General features: G+C 34.7%; 3 protein-coding genes across 3 annotated transcripts; 2 read left to right on the forward strand and 1 right to left on the reverse strand.

The window, feature by feature from the left end:
* Positions 1-300: 300 nt before the first annotated feature.
* Positions 301-682, forward strand: LOC116144657 (UPF0057 membrane protein At2g24040-like). The gene has a single exon (XM_031430116.1). The coding sequence runs from the start codon at positions 316-318 to the stop codon at positions 514-516; it is 201 nt and encodes a 66-aa protein (XP_031285976.1). The 5' UTR covers positions 301-315; the 3' UTR covers positions 517-682.
* A 5,771-nt stretch (positions 683-6,453) lies between these two features.
* On the forward strand, positions 6,454-9,935 carry LOC116144644 (F-box protein SKIP1). Its single transcript, XM_031430097.1, has 3 exons — positions 6,454-6,774; positions 7,286-7,752; positions 9,062-9,935. Exons 1-3 carry the CDS (start codon positions 6,454-6,456, stop codon positions 9,630-9,632), a joined length of 1,359 nt encoding a protein of 452 aa, XP_031285957.1. The 3' UTR covers positions 9,633-9,935.
* A 3,523-nt stretch (positions 9,936-13,458) lies between these two features.
* LOC116144611 lies at positions 13,459-14,237 on the reverse strand. Its single transcript, XM_031430053.1, has 2 exons — positions 14,093-14,237; positions 13,459-13,974 (listed from the first exon to the last, which is right to left on the reverse strand). Exons 1-2 carry the CDS (start codon positions 14,190-14,192, stop codon positions 13,724-13,726), a joined length of 351 nt encoding a protein of 116 aa, XP_031285913.1. The 5' UTR covers positions 14,193-14,237; the 3' UTR covers positions 13,459-13,723.
* Between the last annotated feature and the right edge of the window lie 3,591 nt (positions 14,238-17,828).

Raw genomic sequence — 17,828 nt, forward strand, 5'->3', positions numbered from 1 at the left:
AAATGCAGCTTGATTTGTTCTTAAATTTTCTAAGAACTAAGCACAGCTGATCTACTTTCTCACTTAATCTGTTGTTTTTGTGTTTTAATGTAAAAACTTTTTTTTTTTTTTTTTTTTTCCTGTTTAGTTGGCTGGAATTTATTTTCTCAAGCTAAATTTTTTCGTGTATTGTAGTGCAGAAACATAGCCAAACTAGTTTCTCTCTCCTTTTTCATGCATTCAAATTCTCTTTGTATCTTGTTTTCTGATTCTTTGTTTGGTTTCTAAGAAAATGCCTAGAATTCGTTTAACTGGAACGGAGCTTAATTTTTGAGCATGCAAATAATTCTACTTTCGTTCTTTTTCAATATTAAGACTGAGTTTAATGTTTTGCAGGTTGAGTTCTGCATTTGCTTGCTGCTAACAATTCTTGGATATATTCCTGGTATAATCTATGCTTTGTATGCCATTGTGTTTGTGGATCGTGATGAGTACTTCGATGAATACAGGCGTCCCCTTTACTATCGCGAGCCATAGTACTTCTCCGGGGTATTTTCCTTTGTGTTTTTCCTCATCCAACTGCTTTGTAATGTCATGAAGTTAAACTCTTTACTTTGTATTGATCTGATGTAAGATGTTTAAAGGTTCTTCTTATTGATGATGGATGCTGAAGTTCAAATTTGTTAATAGCTGAAATTGGTTATATATTGTCTTAGTTTTGATTATCTTTGGCATTATAGAGTTGATTGGCAGAAGTATGTTAGTTGTGTGGTGTGGTCACAGTCTTGATCATATAAATTTCAAAATTTTGAATCTTAAAACTAAGAAATTATGTCTTGTGCAGTAGATATCTTTTGGATTCGTTCTGACTGGCTAAATAATGGATTTAAATGTCTTGGGTTTGTGGAAATGGATGAATCTATGTGATTGTTGATTGCTTGTGTAATAGTATTTTTGGAAAATGTTGATTGGTATCTATATATGTTAATTGAGGTGTTTTGCTTCAAATATGACAGCAATTGCCTTATGGCCCACTGGATTTGAGTTCACGCAACATTAAGTTGCATGTCATTCACATTAGGCTCACTTGTTTTTGGTCCAATTTGTTGTTTGCTAGTTCACATTGTGCTTGTCTAGGATTATTGTAAAATATCTCATTTAAGGAGGGAGTTATTAAATATATATAAATAAGGAATGTGGCTGATGCAAGTTGATGAGGAAGGCAGTAGATTTAGTTTAATGAAAATGGTTAGAAGTTCGTGTATCTTGAGTTTATATAAGGTAACTTTCTAGCCATTTTGTACAAGTCAAGATGAGTAATTAATAGAAGTCCCCTTTTAAACATTTCTTCCTCCTTATCCTTGTTAGAATATTCTGAAGTTAGAAAATGGTATTAGAATTATAAAGATATTGAACATGGCAAGTGAGTCACTTTTTTGCTCAAACAAAGTAACTATGATAATTAGAATATTGAAATGAAAGCATTGCTCAGTTCGCAAGATACATGGGAGATTGTTGAGGAACCACAAGATTAGAATATTCTTATCCCAAGTACAAATGAATATTTTGAAGGCTGCAAATAGGAGAAAAAAAAAATAATCTTCATGTTTGTCATCCTTTAATGATAATGGGTATGAGAATGTAATGGGTATGAGAATGTTGTGAATGTAACCATTGTCTAAAGAAAGGTCCAAGAGTTTGAATCTCTTATGAGTTGTTCAATAGGCATGGCCTACAAACCTTTATTTTCTTTGATAGTTACATCAATATGCTCTAATATTGGGTTCAAGATGTAGAGAATTCTTTCTATTATGTAAGTACTATTAAACTTTTTACCAATTCTTTTTAATTGAATAGGGACTTCTAAAACGCTATTAAAATCAGTGAAAATAGATTCAGAGTCTTTCATATGGAGAGATTATACACACCTCTTAAAGTTGGAAGAAGCACATTTACTTTTTATTCTCTTTGATAGGATGCTTAGAGCAACTCATACTTTTATGACAATGGTTGCAGTACCCTTCTCAAACCCATCATCATAAAGGGCATTAATATCATTTTTTTGATCTTCTTTTTGCTGCCTTCAAAGTTATCCTTTGTACTTAGAATAGAACGATTCCATTGTCTGTATTTGGGATAGAACGATTCCATCTTTTGTATTTGGGATAGAGTGACTGTATAGTTCTTTATGATTTATCCTTAAAAGTGTTCAACAAACTAAGCTATGTCTTCATCTTCTTAATCCATTCATGATACTTGTTTTGTTTGAGTATGTGAACTTAAAAGGAAATTATCTTACTATATCTTCAAGATCTTTGTAACACTAATATAAATTTGTTAGGGAAAAACAAGAATTATTTTGGAAGAATAAGAATTGAGAAGTGTTTGAAAGAGGAAATCTATAGATCTCCCGTCTTGGTTTGTTCTAAATGGTTAGAGGTTACCTCGTTATATAAGACTCAATGAGTCTTACCCAAACTAACTTGTAACTCCATCATTAAACTAAACCCATCATTTTTCTATCTACCATATTCCTTATTAATTTACATTCTCTTCATAAATGTGATTCTTTACTTTAGATAATTCTAGACAACGAAATATGAGTTAGTGACAATAAATTAGACTAGTAACTTATATTGGACTTAGGTTTCCCTCTTGTGAAGGATGGTCCAAGCAAAATTGAGAAAGACCCTTTTTTTTGTTTAGTAAAGCCCGTGTAGATTGTTTTAGAGTTAGGTTTTGTATTAACAAAATAGAGAATAGAAAAAGGGGAAGAAGGGAGTGGCCGAAGGTGAGAAGAGAAAAAGAGAAAAGAGAAAAAAGGGTTCACAATAGATTCATGAAGCCTCAAACAATGACACCTCTCGTGGTTCGATCGAGCTGCAATTTTACTGGTACGTTCCTGACTCAAGCCTCTTCATTCTGAATGGTGGAGATTGAATTTGGACCAGGTTTGTTACAGTAAATCGTGCATAAACAACTCCATTTTGTGAGATTTCTTCATTATTTTAATGTATGAGTGTTTGATTCCAAGAAATATTGTTCTTGAGATAGTTGTGAAAGTTTTGCTTCTATTTTAGCTAGGGAAGAACACTTGTATAAGCTTGTTGATCAGTGTAATTGAAATTGTATATAAAGAGTATAATTTTGCATTATATATCTATTCAGTTGTTTCCTAATATATTCACACGAAGAAGGAAAATTAGTGGTTTTTACCCATCAAAGTAGTATCAGAGCAAAAATAGGTAAATGAAAATTTTCACATAAAGGAGGTCTTCCATTTTTCCTTGCCAAGTGTGGTAATTGGATTCATTCAAAGTAATCATTCTACTCAAATTTGCTTCCATCATCCAACACAAGAAAACAACAATTGCTAGTTTGATTCAACTTATTGTATGTATTTATGAACAATACCCATATATGTGAATAGTATCGTATACCCAGAGAAAGCTCACAGCTCTGATACCACTTTGATGGGTAAAAATCACTAATTCTCCTTTTTGTGTAAATCTATTAGGAAACAACTGAATAGAGTACAATGTATAATGCATAATTATACTCCTTATATATAGTTTCAATTACATCAATCAACAAGCTTATAGAAGTGTTCTTTCCTAGCTAAACTAGCTCAAGAACAGTACTTTTTGAAATCCAACACTCATACAGCAAAATAATGTAGAAATCTCACAAAATGACGTTATTGTTTATGTGCGATTTATTGAAATAAACCTGTTCCGAATTCAATTTCCACTGTTCAGAATGAAGAGGCTTGAGTCAGGAACATATTGGTAAAATTGCATCTCAATTGGACCATGGGAGACTATTCATCAGAGGCTTGATCAAATCTATTGCGAACACCTTTTTTCTCTTTTTCTTCTTTTCCCCTTCGGTCGCTCCCCTCTTCACCTCTTTTTATTCGTTATTTTGTTGATACAAAACCTAACTCTAAAACAATCTCCATAGGCTTCAACAAAAAGATAGGCTTTCTCAATTCTGCTTGAGCCATCCTCAACATGAGGAAAACTCGAGCCCAACAACATAGAAGTCAATGTGAGTGATGTACAATTCAGTTTTGCTTGGCTCAAAATGGAGAAGAAACAAAATAATATTCAAAGTGTTATGTTCACTGTAACACCCTTGCTTATAGCCAGCCCAACACTGTCAAGATATTGTCCACTTTGTTAGGTGGCTAGATTCCAAAGCCTAGCCTATCACAGTTTTTTTTTTAGGCCCAAGAACCCTTGCTTAAGTCCTAAACGTGTCTTAACATTTGGGAGATTTCTTTGGTATTTAATCAACTCAATGCTCTCCTTTCCAAGCGATGTGGGATGTCTCACTTGGTGTTAACAATTGGTATTAGAGCCAAGAGGTCTTACCCTAGCCCAAGAGAGATTGCAATGAGGACGTTGGATCCGAAAGGAAGGGGGGCCGGGGGGGGAATGAGACATCCCAGATTGTTGGGCTTAAGCAAAGGTTTTTGGGCTTGAAAACAAAACCGTGAGGCTTGGGCTTCGGAGTTAGATCACCTAGGCTACCAAAATGAACAATATCTTGACAGTGTTGGGTCGGGGTGTTACATTCACTCTTAACATAAATTACAGTAGAACTGCTTGGTGCATCTGATTCGTTTAGCCTAGTGTCATTTCAATCTTTGAGGAAGGCACCTTTTATCTGTACCTCTCAAAATCCAATGGTTGCTGTTTCCTCGTAATGTTCTCCTTGTAGATTTCACATCAAGACTTAAAAAAACTCATTTCAGTTTGCTTTATGCATAATACCCTGTTTTCTCATACATTTCTAAGCTAGGCAGCAATTTGAGATTCCATTAGAACCTAGGTGGAATGCACTGTTCAATATCACTTCTAATTAGAAAAGATTAAAAATTATACCTTTCTCAAGTTCATCTTGATGGTTAGTAATTTTAATGTTGAATACCATTATCTGTTTTATATGTCTAAATCTTCTATCCATTGACATGTTCTCAATTATTTCAGAAGGAAGATTTCTGTGCTTTTGTTTATACTGGTTAGTCAAGAGTTAATTCATAATAGCAATATTTCGTTTGTTCATATAATCAATACCATATACAGTCCCTTTTGTTGTAGTGGAAGGATAATCTATATACACTATTATGAGAATAGTGCTGCTATATATACAAATATGTGATCCCAACTTCAGATTTCAATTGATTTTATTGTGATGTGTCAGTATCACTTTACTAATAAGAATGTAATATCGTTTATTACATTCTCCTACAATGAATGTAGTATTGTCATGTCATTGAGATTCAAAGCTGGGATCCTAACTTTGTAAATGTTGCATTACCCTGAGTTGCATGTTTTAAGTCTTAAGTTGGTTCATGTTAAAGGTGTTACAGGGACAGGAGGTTAGTAGGCAAAAATAACATGCCAGGCTGCCAGTATTGTGAAAATTGTGCGATAGTTTTTGACTTTTTTTGAGGTCTGGTGAGCATGTTTTAATCAATAAGATTGTAGGCAAAGTAGCTTGCCATGATTGTGAAAACTATGTCATGATCAATGACTTCAATAAATTCTGGTGATATATAGGACTTGCATGAAAATATAGTTTTCCTTGATAATATCATGGTATCGTTTGGTCAAACAGAGTCTTTACCTTTTGTTGGCTGCAGATTACAATTGAAAATCTGATTGAAGGTGAACTCTTCATTGAATGGTTAGCCAGCTTTAGAATTTCTATTGTATGAAGATCACTGAATTGTAGTGAGAATCACCTTCCTGTAGATGGCACCCTCTTCCTCGCCTTTTCACCTACTGTATACACCATGAGTCTTCTTATAGCTGAAAATTGAATCTGGGAAAAGTTCTTGGATCTTTCTTAGTGCTTCTGATTCAGACATCTTGACATACTATAAATTAGTTAATCAAGGATGTCGAGGACCGTGAACCATCAGATCAGATAGAATTAGGCTCTAAAGATGTTCATGTTTTGAGCACAGATGCACCGGTGACATTTGAGATATTGCCATAACATCAGCCACACACAAGAGCCAAATAGGCCCCCAAAAGAAAACTTAGAAAATTTTTTCGCAAAAGGGAGGGACTAAAATCTTGTACTACACTTAACCTCATTGTGGTGTGTAGTACATCAAAAAAAGCTAAACCCACTATGTTTCTATAAAAACATCAATTGATATCATATTTTAATCACCTTGATATTGTAGGCATTGTCGCGTAGTACATGTGGCTCCATCTTATGGCATCTTGATGAATAGATTGCCAGAAACTTATAGCTTAGCATCAAGTGATAGTGTCACTCACTATGAAGCCACAAATCTTCTTCCCTTTTTTCCTTTTTCCTCTCTCAAGTGGAGCACCAGGTAGTACAAATTACACATACAAAGTTTTAGTACTACATCATTACACAAAATCTCTACTCTTTCTCTTATAATTGCACTCTCTGTTTCATTTTTCCTTTCTATCTTTTACTCTCAAGATGCCACCCTTGACATTTTTCTGGGGTTCGAAGACAGAAATTATATTCCCAGGCTGGCCGGGTGAGAGCTTTGGTGGTTACATATCAGCCTTGGTTTTAGTGTTTGTAATATCTCTGCTAGTCGAGTGGCTCTCGCATGCCCGGCTGGTGAAGTCAAGCACCAGCAGTGTTGTCACGGCTGGGCTTTTGCAGACGCTCATGTATGCCATCAGGGTTGCTCTGGCTTACCTGTTAATGCTTGCTGTTATGTCTTTCAATATCGGTGTGTTGGTGGCTGCTGTTGGCGGATATTCTGTAGGATTCTTGGTTTTTGGTAGTCAAGTTTTCAGGAAGTTCAGGATTGAACCTTACCAGGATTTGTCTGATCTTCCTCCCTTGAATTGCTAATCTATGTATATAATATACAGAATTTAGTTTACAGTTTCATATGTAATATACTGGTGTGAATTGTGATTGTTCTATAAAGAAATTTTGTCCCAATTTCACCTTTGGTGAATTAAAATACCCACAAATCTATGAACAATGGAATGTATCTAAGTAGTATATAATATTAAACATCTTGAGACAACTCACGAACTCCGTAAATTAAAAATTAAATTATGGGTTCGGATCTTCTTGACTCTCATGATGCAAGTGAATGACCATAATGATAAGATACTATATTAATCATTTATAGAGATTAGTCTAAGTGGGTCCAATTAAAATACAAAAAAAATATAATTACATTGGAGTCTCATGAGGATTTCCCCTGTTGAGAAACTTATTGTCAAGTCAAATATAGAGATTTCTCATCCAAAATCGATTGAAAAATTAAATAATAATAAAATATTAGTATAAGAGGACACGTGTGCATCCAAGTGGCAATTATATAATATCCTTTATTATATGTATTAACAGTTTCATCCTCATTTCATCAATTTTATCATCATCAAAGCAAAACAAAATGAGCAACCAAGAAGAAAACGAGACAGACTCAGCACCGAGTTCCAACTGGGCCGAGTTGACTCATGTGTGTCTATTGAACATCCTCTCCCGACTCACTCTAACCCAGCGATGGACCGGCCCCATGTTCGTCTGCAGGTCGTGGTTCTCCGCCTGCAAGGACCCGGTTTTCCACTCGGCGTTCGATCTCGAGACCCACTTCGAGTCACTCGCCGAGTCGCCTCGCTGGTGGACCCCCGAGTTCGAGAGGCGAATCGACTCCATGCTGCGGTCTGTTATCGAATGGAGTGAGGGGTCTCTCGTGGAAATCAAAACCAGACACTGCTCTGATCGCGCCCTCAGTTTCGCCGCTGAAAGGTACGCGTATTTGATCACAAATTTTTGATAAAAGTCTCGTTTTTTTAAATGTTTGTAAAATTCGAATATAACTGAGTTAAAAAAATTGTGGGAAATGAATTTGCAGTGATTTTTAGGATTGCAACTTGTTTTCAGGGAAAAAAAAAAAAAAGGATTGCATTTGAATCAGTTGGTAGTGTTACTGGGATGAACCTTTTCGTATGGTATTGTGGTGATAAATAAGAGATAGATAAAAGAATAATAGTAGGAATCCGAAGTACAATCCCAAATTTTATTTATTTAATTATGGTTTGTCTTTAGTGATAGTGATGTGTAAATGTTCGGTGTACCTAGAATGATAATCACTTGCGAATCCGGATTGAGAATTCGGGATATCAATTGAGAGATGTAGCATTATTCGAAGTTTTGTATAAGATTAAGTAATTATTCATGATTGTAACATTGTGTATGATATCGATATGATAAGGGTATCTTATTGATAGGATATTTTAATAACATGTAATGATATTTTGATGATATAAATCTTTGAGTAATTTAATTGGTAACATATTGAATGTTACCAAATTTGCATTATGTGTTACCAAAACATCATTACATGTTATTAAAATCTGTATTAGTAACGTTTATTGGTCCTGCTAGCGTAGTAAGACCTGTGGTGAATCATGTATGGTAGAAGGGAATGGTTAGGAAATGATAATGGTAATGTAATCCATTGGATATTTTAGTAACGTGTAAAGATGTTTTGGTAATATAGATGTTATAATAACTCTAAAAAGTATTTGGTAAACATTGAATGTTATTGTACTTGTCTTGCTAAAAGTATCATTTTTTTACCAAAACATCGTTACATGTTATTAGAGTATCTCATTGGTGATGTTATTGGTGCTAGCTATGGTAAGGCTTATACTAGATTGGCTTGTTGTACTTGTAACACATAGTAATATTCAGTGGTAGATGGTAACGAGATTAAAATTTTAACGTAACATTATTTAAGTAACAAATGTTGTTATTCTTGATTGTTAACTTTAATCGGTTCAGTAACATTACTTGCTAAAACCATAGAATCATCCTTGAAAATTTTTCTGCTCTTATCATGTTTTTGGGTTTTACCTTTAGCTAATATTATCGATTTTTCTTCTGCAGTTTTGGTTAACATCATGTAGACTCTGTTTTAAATTTTTGAACATGGTGTACTTTAAATTAGTGGGTCTATTTGATATTAAATATACTGCCAATTATATTATTCTGTGTAATTTGTTAGTCATGGTTTACAATTTGAAGTTGTAAACTTGCTTTATTGAATTTTCAGGTGCCCAAACCTTGAGGTTCTTTCAATTAAGAGCTGTCCCAATGTAACTGATAATTCCTTGACTAGGATAGCCTTTCGATGCTCCAAGCTTAGGGAGCTGGACATTAGCTATTGCTATGAAGTATCTCATCAATCTCTGGCAATTATTGGCAGGAATTGCCAGAATCTTAAAGTTCTTAAGCGAAACCTTATGAATTGGGATGCTTCCCAACATGAGGGAATTGTCCCTAAAGAGTATCTAAACGCTTGTCCTCAAGATGGAGACTCAGAAGCTTCTGCGATTGCTAGATTTATGCCTAATCTCGAGCACCTCGAACTTCGGTTCTCCAAGTTATCAGCTAGAGGCCTTTGTTTAATTTGTGAAGGGTGTTTGAATATGGAGTGTTTGGATTTATCTGGGTGCATAAATTTCACCAGTCGGGATATTGTCAATACCACATCCAATTTGAAGAATTTGAAGCAGATTATAAAGCCAAATTTCTACATTCCCAGGTCAGTTTTTCACACAGATAGGTATGGTCATTGGAGGTTGTATGATGAGCGGTTCCAAACTGATATTTTCCGAATTTGATTGGCCATGCTATTCTCCTGGCAAAACTTCTTGCATCTACTGGTCTTTATAGTTCGCGACAAGAGGGTTCTATAGCAAATTATGGCTTTTATTTATTTTCCTTGTAAAATGCCATGTCCAATGCATTTATGCAACTGCTGGTTGAGCTGCTATGATATTTGATTTCTGCAGTAGTATATGTTGTGTCACATTTCTGTAATGTAAATCGATTCTATTTGATTGTATGTTGGGTTTACTAGATATGTACTTCTCGGATATCTTGTGAAATCTCTCTTTATTGAAAAAAATGGATTAATTATCTTCTTCTTGTCTGTTAGATTTTTTTAGCTTTCTTCTGTTTCTTTTAACTAAGAATTCAGTTTGGACTTGGTATCCCAGTTACTGTTCACAGAAAAAAACAGAGCAATTGGAAATTGAATCCAGTTCTTCCTTTCAACGTCACTCTAACCAAACGCTCCATCTTATTTGTGTGTTAATCACAGCCCACCAAGGGGTCTGTAATTTTCTTCCATCCATGATTCTCCTGTTGTAGCCTCAACATTCATCTTCTCTCTAACTCATGTGACCAGTCGTCCATGTCCTTCGTTGTCTAGGGTTTGGATTCCCGTTGGGCTCTTTCCTGTTATCATCTCCAAGACAACGACCCCATAGCTGTAAACATTAACTTTTGAGGTGATAGAGGGAGGTTGTAAACCCATTCAGGTGTCATGTAACCTCTAGTTGCTTTTATTCTTGAGAAGCTTGAATTGTTTAGGCCACTTCTATTCAACAGCTTAGACAAGCCAAAATCTGCCACCTTTTGTTGGAAATTGGAGTCCAAGAGTATGTTCTGTGGCTTTACATCACAGTGTAGAATCCACTCTAAGCACCTTTCATGTAAATAAGCCAAACCCTTAGCCTGTGCTTTCCCTCTTCCCAATATCCTCACATCTCTACCAAATTCGTGAGGTAAAGCTTCCCAATGGTTCTAGCTTCTCCTTGAAATTCTACTTCTCCTTGGTTGGCTTCATTGAGTTGCCAAATTGCTGCGACTCGTCCATCACATAAAATGTCTTTGTACACAATGCTTGCCGCACCTCTTCCAATCTCTTCAGTAAAACCCCGGGAGGCTTTTTTTCAGCTCAATGTAACTAAATTTTCTGAGTCCAGTCGCGATGAGATTGTACCCGGCCATAGTTGCATCGGGCTCTCCATTTTTCCTATATAGGAAATACCCCGCCAAAAGGATCATACAGATCATCTCTACTCCTCCAGCACCACACACAAACCACAGCAGAAACAAAGTTAATTCAGTTTCCTTCTTCGGTTTTTCATGTATTCTATCTCCGCCCATATAATTCAACATCGACATTGTTTGGGACTTTCCCTTGCCATAAAACAAAATCCTGGGCAATTTTAGGTACAAGATTTCATCAACATCAGGTGAATAATGGCCATTAAACAAGAGCAGTTTAGGGTAGCAGTTATAGACGCCACTGCAAAAACGGAAAAAGAAGCCCTTGCAATGGCAAGATCGCAAGCATTCGTTTTCAAAATCATTTATTGTGGAATTTGAAATATAGCGTATATCGTGGCCATAGGCATAAACATGTGGGAGTTGGAGGAAACTAACCTCAGTGTGGTTGCAATAGAGTTTTTATTCAGGTTCGCAACCATAAGACCAGTCAGTGGGATTTTTTATCTTGAAACCAGGTAAGCAAGAGCACATCCTACGAGTTTTTGGAACATAACTGCATACACTGTTAGGTCCGCAGAAGCCATGAATTGAGCATGTTTGGAAAATCGTCTAATACTGCGGTTCTTCTGTTGTCATATGTTCTCCTGCCTGTATCCCAGATTAGCATGTCTGGGTTTGGCCAATAGACACTGGATGTCTCAGGACCACATAAAGAAGTCGGAGAACATTGTTGTTATCGAAATAAAACTTGTAAAAACCTGAAGAAATGTTGTCTTCGCTTCTCGATGATACAAGTTGTGTGTCTTTGGTGAGTGGCTGTTCAGGAAGAAGAGCGTCTGTTGGCGAATTAAAGCTTTGCCAGAGGGTAGCATTCTCCTAATTACGGAGTACAAGGTTGCCAGAGTCTAATAGGACTAATTGAACCAGAGAATCCGATTGAGTTTTCGCGTTCCAAACCAGGATTCCACCAGCGTCAGTCAAGAATTTATCCCCGTTTCTCAAAAGTGAAAGCTGCCCACATATGGCGGTGCACATGCAAGGCACGTGAACTCCGACAATCAAGTAACCAAGTTATACATTGCAACTGATGGACGGTCGAGATTGAACCCTCCACTCCCAGTTGGATACTTCGGAAAAGCACTCTTCACGGCTTCACCAGTCGCCTTCTCCGGAGACCTCAAGTCAGAGCCGTTTGTGAACACGGTGGAGAGGATTCGGAGAGCTTTGAAGAAGATAAAGGATGAGCATTTGAGGTCTACAATTGATTATTTAGTGGTCCAGCCTAAGCTGAGTTCGAATGTAACATGTTTTTACTGGACAACGATTGAATGAAGTAAGAAAGTCTGGAATCTATTCCACATAATTTTGTTGTAATTAAACATATGAGAAATTTAAAGAAAAATTTTGACGTGAAGCTTTACAAAATTTATTCACATGATAAAAGAAAGATAAATTTACTATCATTTCAACATTCTAAAAATGTGTTGTGTAATAAAATAAAACTACCACTTTGGCTTGTGGTCATATGGTAAGATCTTAGTCTTACTGTGATCATATGGTAAGATCTTAGTCTTACTAAGTGGTCACTTACTATATTTGTGATTTACCTGTTTCATTGAACTTGTAGGTGTTTAATGGACCCCGATAATTAGTTGAGATACATGTAAGTTGACCTAATATCCCGAGCTTTTAGGGTGTTCAATGGACCCTGGGAATTAGTTAATGTGAGCGTAAACTGGCCTGGATATCCTAGGTTTGTAGGATGTTCCATGGACTCCAAAAATCAGTTGAGATACACACAAGCTGACTTGGACATCATGAGCTTGTAAGATGTTCATTAGACCTCGAAATTAGTTGAAGTGAGCGTAAATTGGTCGAACACCCCATCACAAAAAAAAAAATAAAAAATAAAAAATTGTCCCTGTTGGTGTTCAATGGACCCCGAGAATCAGTTGAGGTACTTGTAAGTTGACCGTGACATCTCAAGCTTGTAGGGTGTTCAATGGACCTTGAAAATTAGTTAAGGTGTGCACAAGTTGACCTAAATATTCTGGGCTTGTATGATATTTAATGGACCCCGAAAATTAGTTGAGGTCAGCTGGCCTGGACATCTTGGACTTGTAAGGTGTTAAATAGATCTCAAAATTGGTTGAGATACTACAAACCATTAAAATAGCAAGTAATAAAAAAAAAAAAAAAAAAAAAAATAGTTGAAACTACGGTGCTCCAATCAAAGCCACTAGATTGTGCTGTAGGCCTACATAATGAGCTTTGGTCCCGACAAATGAAAGTTTATGGCATATTGTAAAGTATTAATTAGAATGAGATAATCCCGCTTTACTATTTAATATTCCCTTCTCTTTTGATACTCTATTGTATTGTAAAATGATTCATTCTTGAAATTTGGCATCAACGATTTGAGAATACAAATTTTTTTAATGTAAAAATCAAGAACGATGGTCTAATGAATTGAATAATGCAGAGTTTTTAAAGATACAATAAAGTTATTTATCTTTTTTATTGAACACAAATCATACTTTTATTTTCGTTCAGGTAAAGCTTATAGCAGAAGAAAAACATGATCTGAAAACCAATGACTTATCGAAAGAAAATAATTAGATTAATAGTACCAAGTGCACGTAAAATCTTTTCCTTATTAACAAAAAGGTAAAATTAAGAACACACATGCATTAATTGCAAACCTTTGAAAAACATTCATTTAGCTAAGGAAAGATTAAAATTGACAGAAACAGATTATTTAATTACAAAGTTTCACTTTCTTGCCCTCAAATTAACCCTAAGAGACATATAAACATAAGTATGCAAATTAATTCGAATCTATAAACTGGTATAAACGTATCATCTTTCGACATTCTTTTCTTTATCGTGCGACACGCCCATCAATCTTAACCATTCAAATGAACAGAAAAAAGAGTAACTCAATCACCAAAGTCCAAAGCACCAAAGAGGAAGATTCAGGAACTAAGGAGGAGGATGCTCCACCCTTCTTGCGCTTTGGACGAAGCGTATCTCCACCACCATAAACTCCCTTGTTCGCTTTCTTCATCTGATGAAAAACTTCCTTTCCTTTTCCAACATTCCCCAAATGAAGAGCTTCATACACTCCTTTTGGCTTTGATTTCATAACTTTGCTCCCAAACCCATCTGCACAAATAAGAATATGTTGTTATTGCTTCATTGTAGATTAAGAAAAATATAATACAAAAGTAAGAGATAGTTCTCTTGTTGAGCTGTTTTTCTTCGGCTAAGTGATTGGATATACCAGTTGCTTTTGAGGTCAGAGTGCTTTCAGAAGAAGAATATGGAAGCGCTTTACAGCAAATTAAGAAGATGAAAAGCAATACAGATAAAACCCTCTTCATGCTGGCGACTTCCTAGAGGCTTAATTAAGTAGCTAGTTGAGTGTTCTAGGGTTTTTATTTGTTAATTAATTAGATAGCTTTCATGTTTATTTATAGGGTGTCTTTTAATTATGATCAGGGTTTTCATTGGTGGTATGAGAATATAATATAAGTAATTAATATTATATTAATTATAGAATCAAATGCCATCATGTTTGTCTTTGAACAAGAATCCAAAGAGAAACTAAAGTCCAATGTCGGGCAATTATGCAATCTTTTTCCTTCCTTTTCTCTCTTATTTTCCTTTGTCATTCATCAATCTTTTCCAAATTCAGCATGGAGCTAGCTAGCAATTAAGAAAAAGTTTATACCTTTTGGAGGTGACAATATAATCAAAGTTCTTTCGGTGAAAAATTCTAGAAATAATTAATTGAAAAAAAAGAAAAATAGACAAGACAAAGAATATTATGAAGAGAAAGGGACACTTCTTTAATTCTTTTTTCACAGAATCTATTCACTTTATGATTTTTGTTTATCGACCTTTCCGCTCCATTAATGGTTAAAAGTTGAAAGGAGATCTAGTGGCTCTCTTTTTCTTGAATTACGTTAAAAGGTCTAGCTTTTGAGTAACTTCTCCAATACTTTATTAATGAATCTTACAATTAATAATAATGTAAATGTCTTGAAACGAATTAATTAAATTATTTATGTTTCAAAGTTTGAAAACATTTTATTTGTTCTTCACATGTACACTCAGAGGATTGATTTGATTTTTCAATTGTTTTTTTATAAGGTTTCAAAATTAATCTACACATCATCAGGTGATGTGTTTTTCTGTTTTTGCCGCCTTCTATTATTAGAGTACATAGGATAGATCATTAATTATGTTATTAGTCTGTTAATAATTAAGAACCTTTGAAGCACAAGATAGATATCTTGTGAAAATTACGTATAACAATTGTAAGTTTTAAAATGTTACCAAATAATTAAAACTTATGGGGAATGGGTTGCTTGTTCATATTATGCACAAGTTTGGTTCAAAGCATAAATGAAACATCCATCAAAACAAGTAAAGAACACACTCATTTTTACATGGTTTGACAATACAAAGCAAAAACATGTCCAAGTCTAGAAAAAGCAAATCCACTATGTAAACTTATGAATTCAAATACAAAGCAAGAAAAACGTAGTTGCAAAACACTCCCTATTATCAACACATCAATCTTCTCTTCTTCAATTAAACTTCAAGCCATCATAACAAGCTTCACACACGAGATTACCAAGTCGTAGTTGAGCTCCTTTAAAGTTTTAACAGCGAAGGATCAACTTCAGAGCAGTAGCTTGCACACATCCAAGCATCAACATGGAACCATGTTCCAAAATCGTCACAACAAAGACAATGTAAAAGAAGGTAATTTTAAGCTTACCAAAGCATTTGAGAAACCTTAGACGAATACAAAAACCTCAGATGATATTCGATGATGAATAAGAGGCAATAAGGTTTCTTAAAGAAGACGTTAGAAAAGTATAAATATATAGAGAACAAGGCACCAAGGGTTAGGGGACAAAAAATTTAAAGTAAAACTTTTGTGTTTTTCTTTTTGCAAAAGAAACTTTAGGACCACAACCAAAAGCAAAACAATTTTTCTTACACAACGAATTAAAAGAGGTCAAATGGAAATGTACCACAACAAAATATCAAGAATTAAATATTTTTGTCCCAAATCAAAAGAGCTGCGAATTGTGCATTTGTGAAAAAAATCTGGTAGATGCATTATAACCACACAAACTCTGAAGTGCTCACCTGATATAGCAGATAAACATGACTAGTGCTACACTACTAGAATCATAAGTTTACAAAATAACTTACAATAATTTTAAACAATTCTTCTTTATTCGTCATAATTAGGAAGCTTCAATGTTATAAAGCTAGACGGTTTATGTTGTTTTGAAAGGAATCTATTACAAATTTTATTTTGATTTAATACTTTTGTACAGTGAATGACCTCTCTCAAACCTATATAGAAAGCTACACCTAGTTCCATGGTTCGCTCTTGGTTTTTTTTTTTGTTTAATCTGTAAGATAAAATAGTGGAAATTCAACACTTAAATAATCACTGGATCACACGAAGACATTAGAAAAATGAATCAAGAAATTTAGGGTTTTAGGAATACCTATTTGAGCCATGATGTGTGCGAAAGTTGTTAAATCTCTGGCTGGTCTTCCGTTCTTGATATGGCACTCAATGACAACTTTCAAATGGGTAAAGAATACGTTCCTTAGTTTTGAAGAGAGGACCTAACCAATATATAATCTTTTACTGGTCCCTCCCATCTCGGCAGCCAGCACATGGCAGTGGTGGTCAGTGGCTAGTTTTGGCTATGTTCTTGGGTAATTTGGTGGAAGTATAAGGGTAATAATGTTTTAAAAATCTTATGTATAAGGATAAAATAGCCCATGAATATTGTTGTAAATTTTGTTAGAACAAGAGAATTACTGTCCAAAATTTTTATTAATTAGGGGTAAAATTGTAACAAAATTAAGATTACCAAGTAATCTTAGAATCTCTAAGAAAATAATGGTATTCAGATTACCATCTGTATAATCTATAGTAATTACTATTGATGATTACTGAAATTTTTTATTATTTAACAACAAAACATGATAATGTTATGAATATAAGATGATATTACTAGAGTAACGAGGGATTATCCCCAATCAAACACACCCTAATTAGAATGAGATAATCCTGCTTTACTATTTGATATTCCCGTCTTTTGATACTCTATTATACTGTAAAATGATTCATTCTTGAAATTTGGCATCAACAATTTGAGAATACAATTTTCTTTTATGTAAAAATCAAGAACAACGATGGTCTCATGAATTGAATTCTACTGAGTTTTTAAAGATATAATGTACCCATATATTAGGAGTATTTCTGGTTAAAATTTATATATTTTCTTTTATCTTTTTTATTAAACATAAATCATCCTTATTGAAGGAAGTGAGCTGGGTATTGATATCTGCGAGCTCGAGCTCACGACCTGAGAAGAAAGTGAATTAGTTACAAGTAGAGCTGTAATTAATTGATAGTTAGTTAATTTTTTTTTTTTTTTTAAATAATAAGACTAATTAAGAATATTACCAAGTGCATGTAAAATCTTTTCCTTCTCATTAACAAAAAGGCAAAATTAAGAATACACACACATATACACGCAACACAAGTTCACAAATTGATTCGAATCTCCAAACTGGTGTGAACGTATCATCTTCTGACATTCTTTTCTTTATCGCGTGACACATCCATCAATCTTAACTATTCAAATGAACAGAAAAAAGAGTAACTCAATCACCAAAGTCCAAAGCACCAAAGAAGAAGATTTAAGAACTAAGGGGGAGGATGCTCCACCCTTCTTGCTCCTTGGACGAAGCATATCTCCACCACCATAAACTCCCTTGTCCGATTTCTTCATCTGATGAAAAGCTTCCTTTCCTTTNATAATTAGACTAATTAAGAATATTACCAAGTGCATGTAAAATCTTTTCCTTCTCATTAACAAAAAGGCAAAATTAAGAATACACACACATATACACACAACACAAGTTCGCAACTTGATTCGAATCTCCAGACTGGTGTGAACATATCATCTTCC

This window comes from Pistacia vera, unplaced genomic scaffold (genome assembly GCF_008641045.1).
Source record: "Pistacia vera cultivar Batoury unplaced genomic scaffold, PisVer_v2 Contig45, whole genome shotgun sequence".
In the NCBI taxonomy this organism is placed as follows: domain Eukaryota; kingdom Viridiplantae; phylum Streptophyta; class Magnoliopsida; order Sapindales; family Anacardiaceae; genus Pistacia; species Pistacia vera.

What these genes read in the sequence shown, in the direction of transcription:
- LOC116144611 (XM_031430053.1), bottom strand. Translation starts at nt 14,192, where the DNA reads ATGAAGAGGGTTTTATCTGTATTGCTTTTCATCTTCTTAATTTGCTGT. An exon ending in TCTGACCTCAAAAGCAACTG is followed by an intron (nt 13,975 to 14,092) that starts GTATATCCAATC and finishes TTATTTGTGCAG; the next exon opens with ATGGGTTTGGGAGCAAAGTT.
- LOC116144657 (XM_031430116.1), top strand. Translation starts at nt 316, where the DNA reads ATGCAAATAATTCTACTTTCGTTCTTTTTCAATATTAAGACTGAGTTT.
- LOC116144644 (XM_031430097.1), top strand. Translation starts at nt 6,454, where the DNA reads ATGCCACCCTTGACATTTTTCTGGGGTTCGAAGACAGAAATTATATTC. An exon ending in TCTTGGTTTTTGGTAGTCAA is followed by an intron (nt 6,775 to 7,285) that starts GTTTTCAGGAAG and finishes ATAAAATATTAG; the next exon opens with TATAAGAGGACACGTGTGCA. An exon ending in CTCAGTTTCGCCGCTGAAAG is followed by an intron (nt 7,753 to 9,061) that starts GTACGCGTATTT and finishes TTGAATTTTCAG; the next exon opens with GTGCCCAAACCTTGAGGTTC.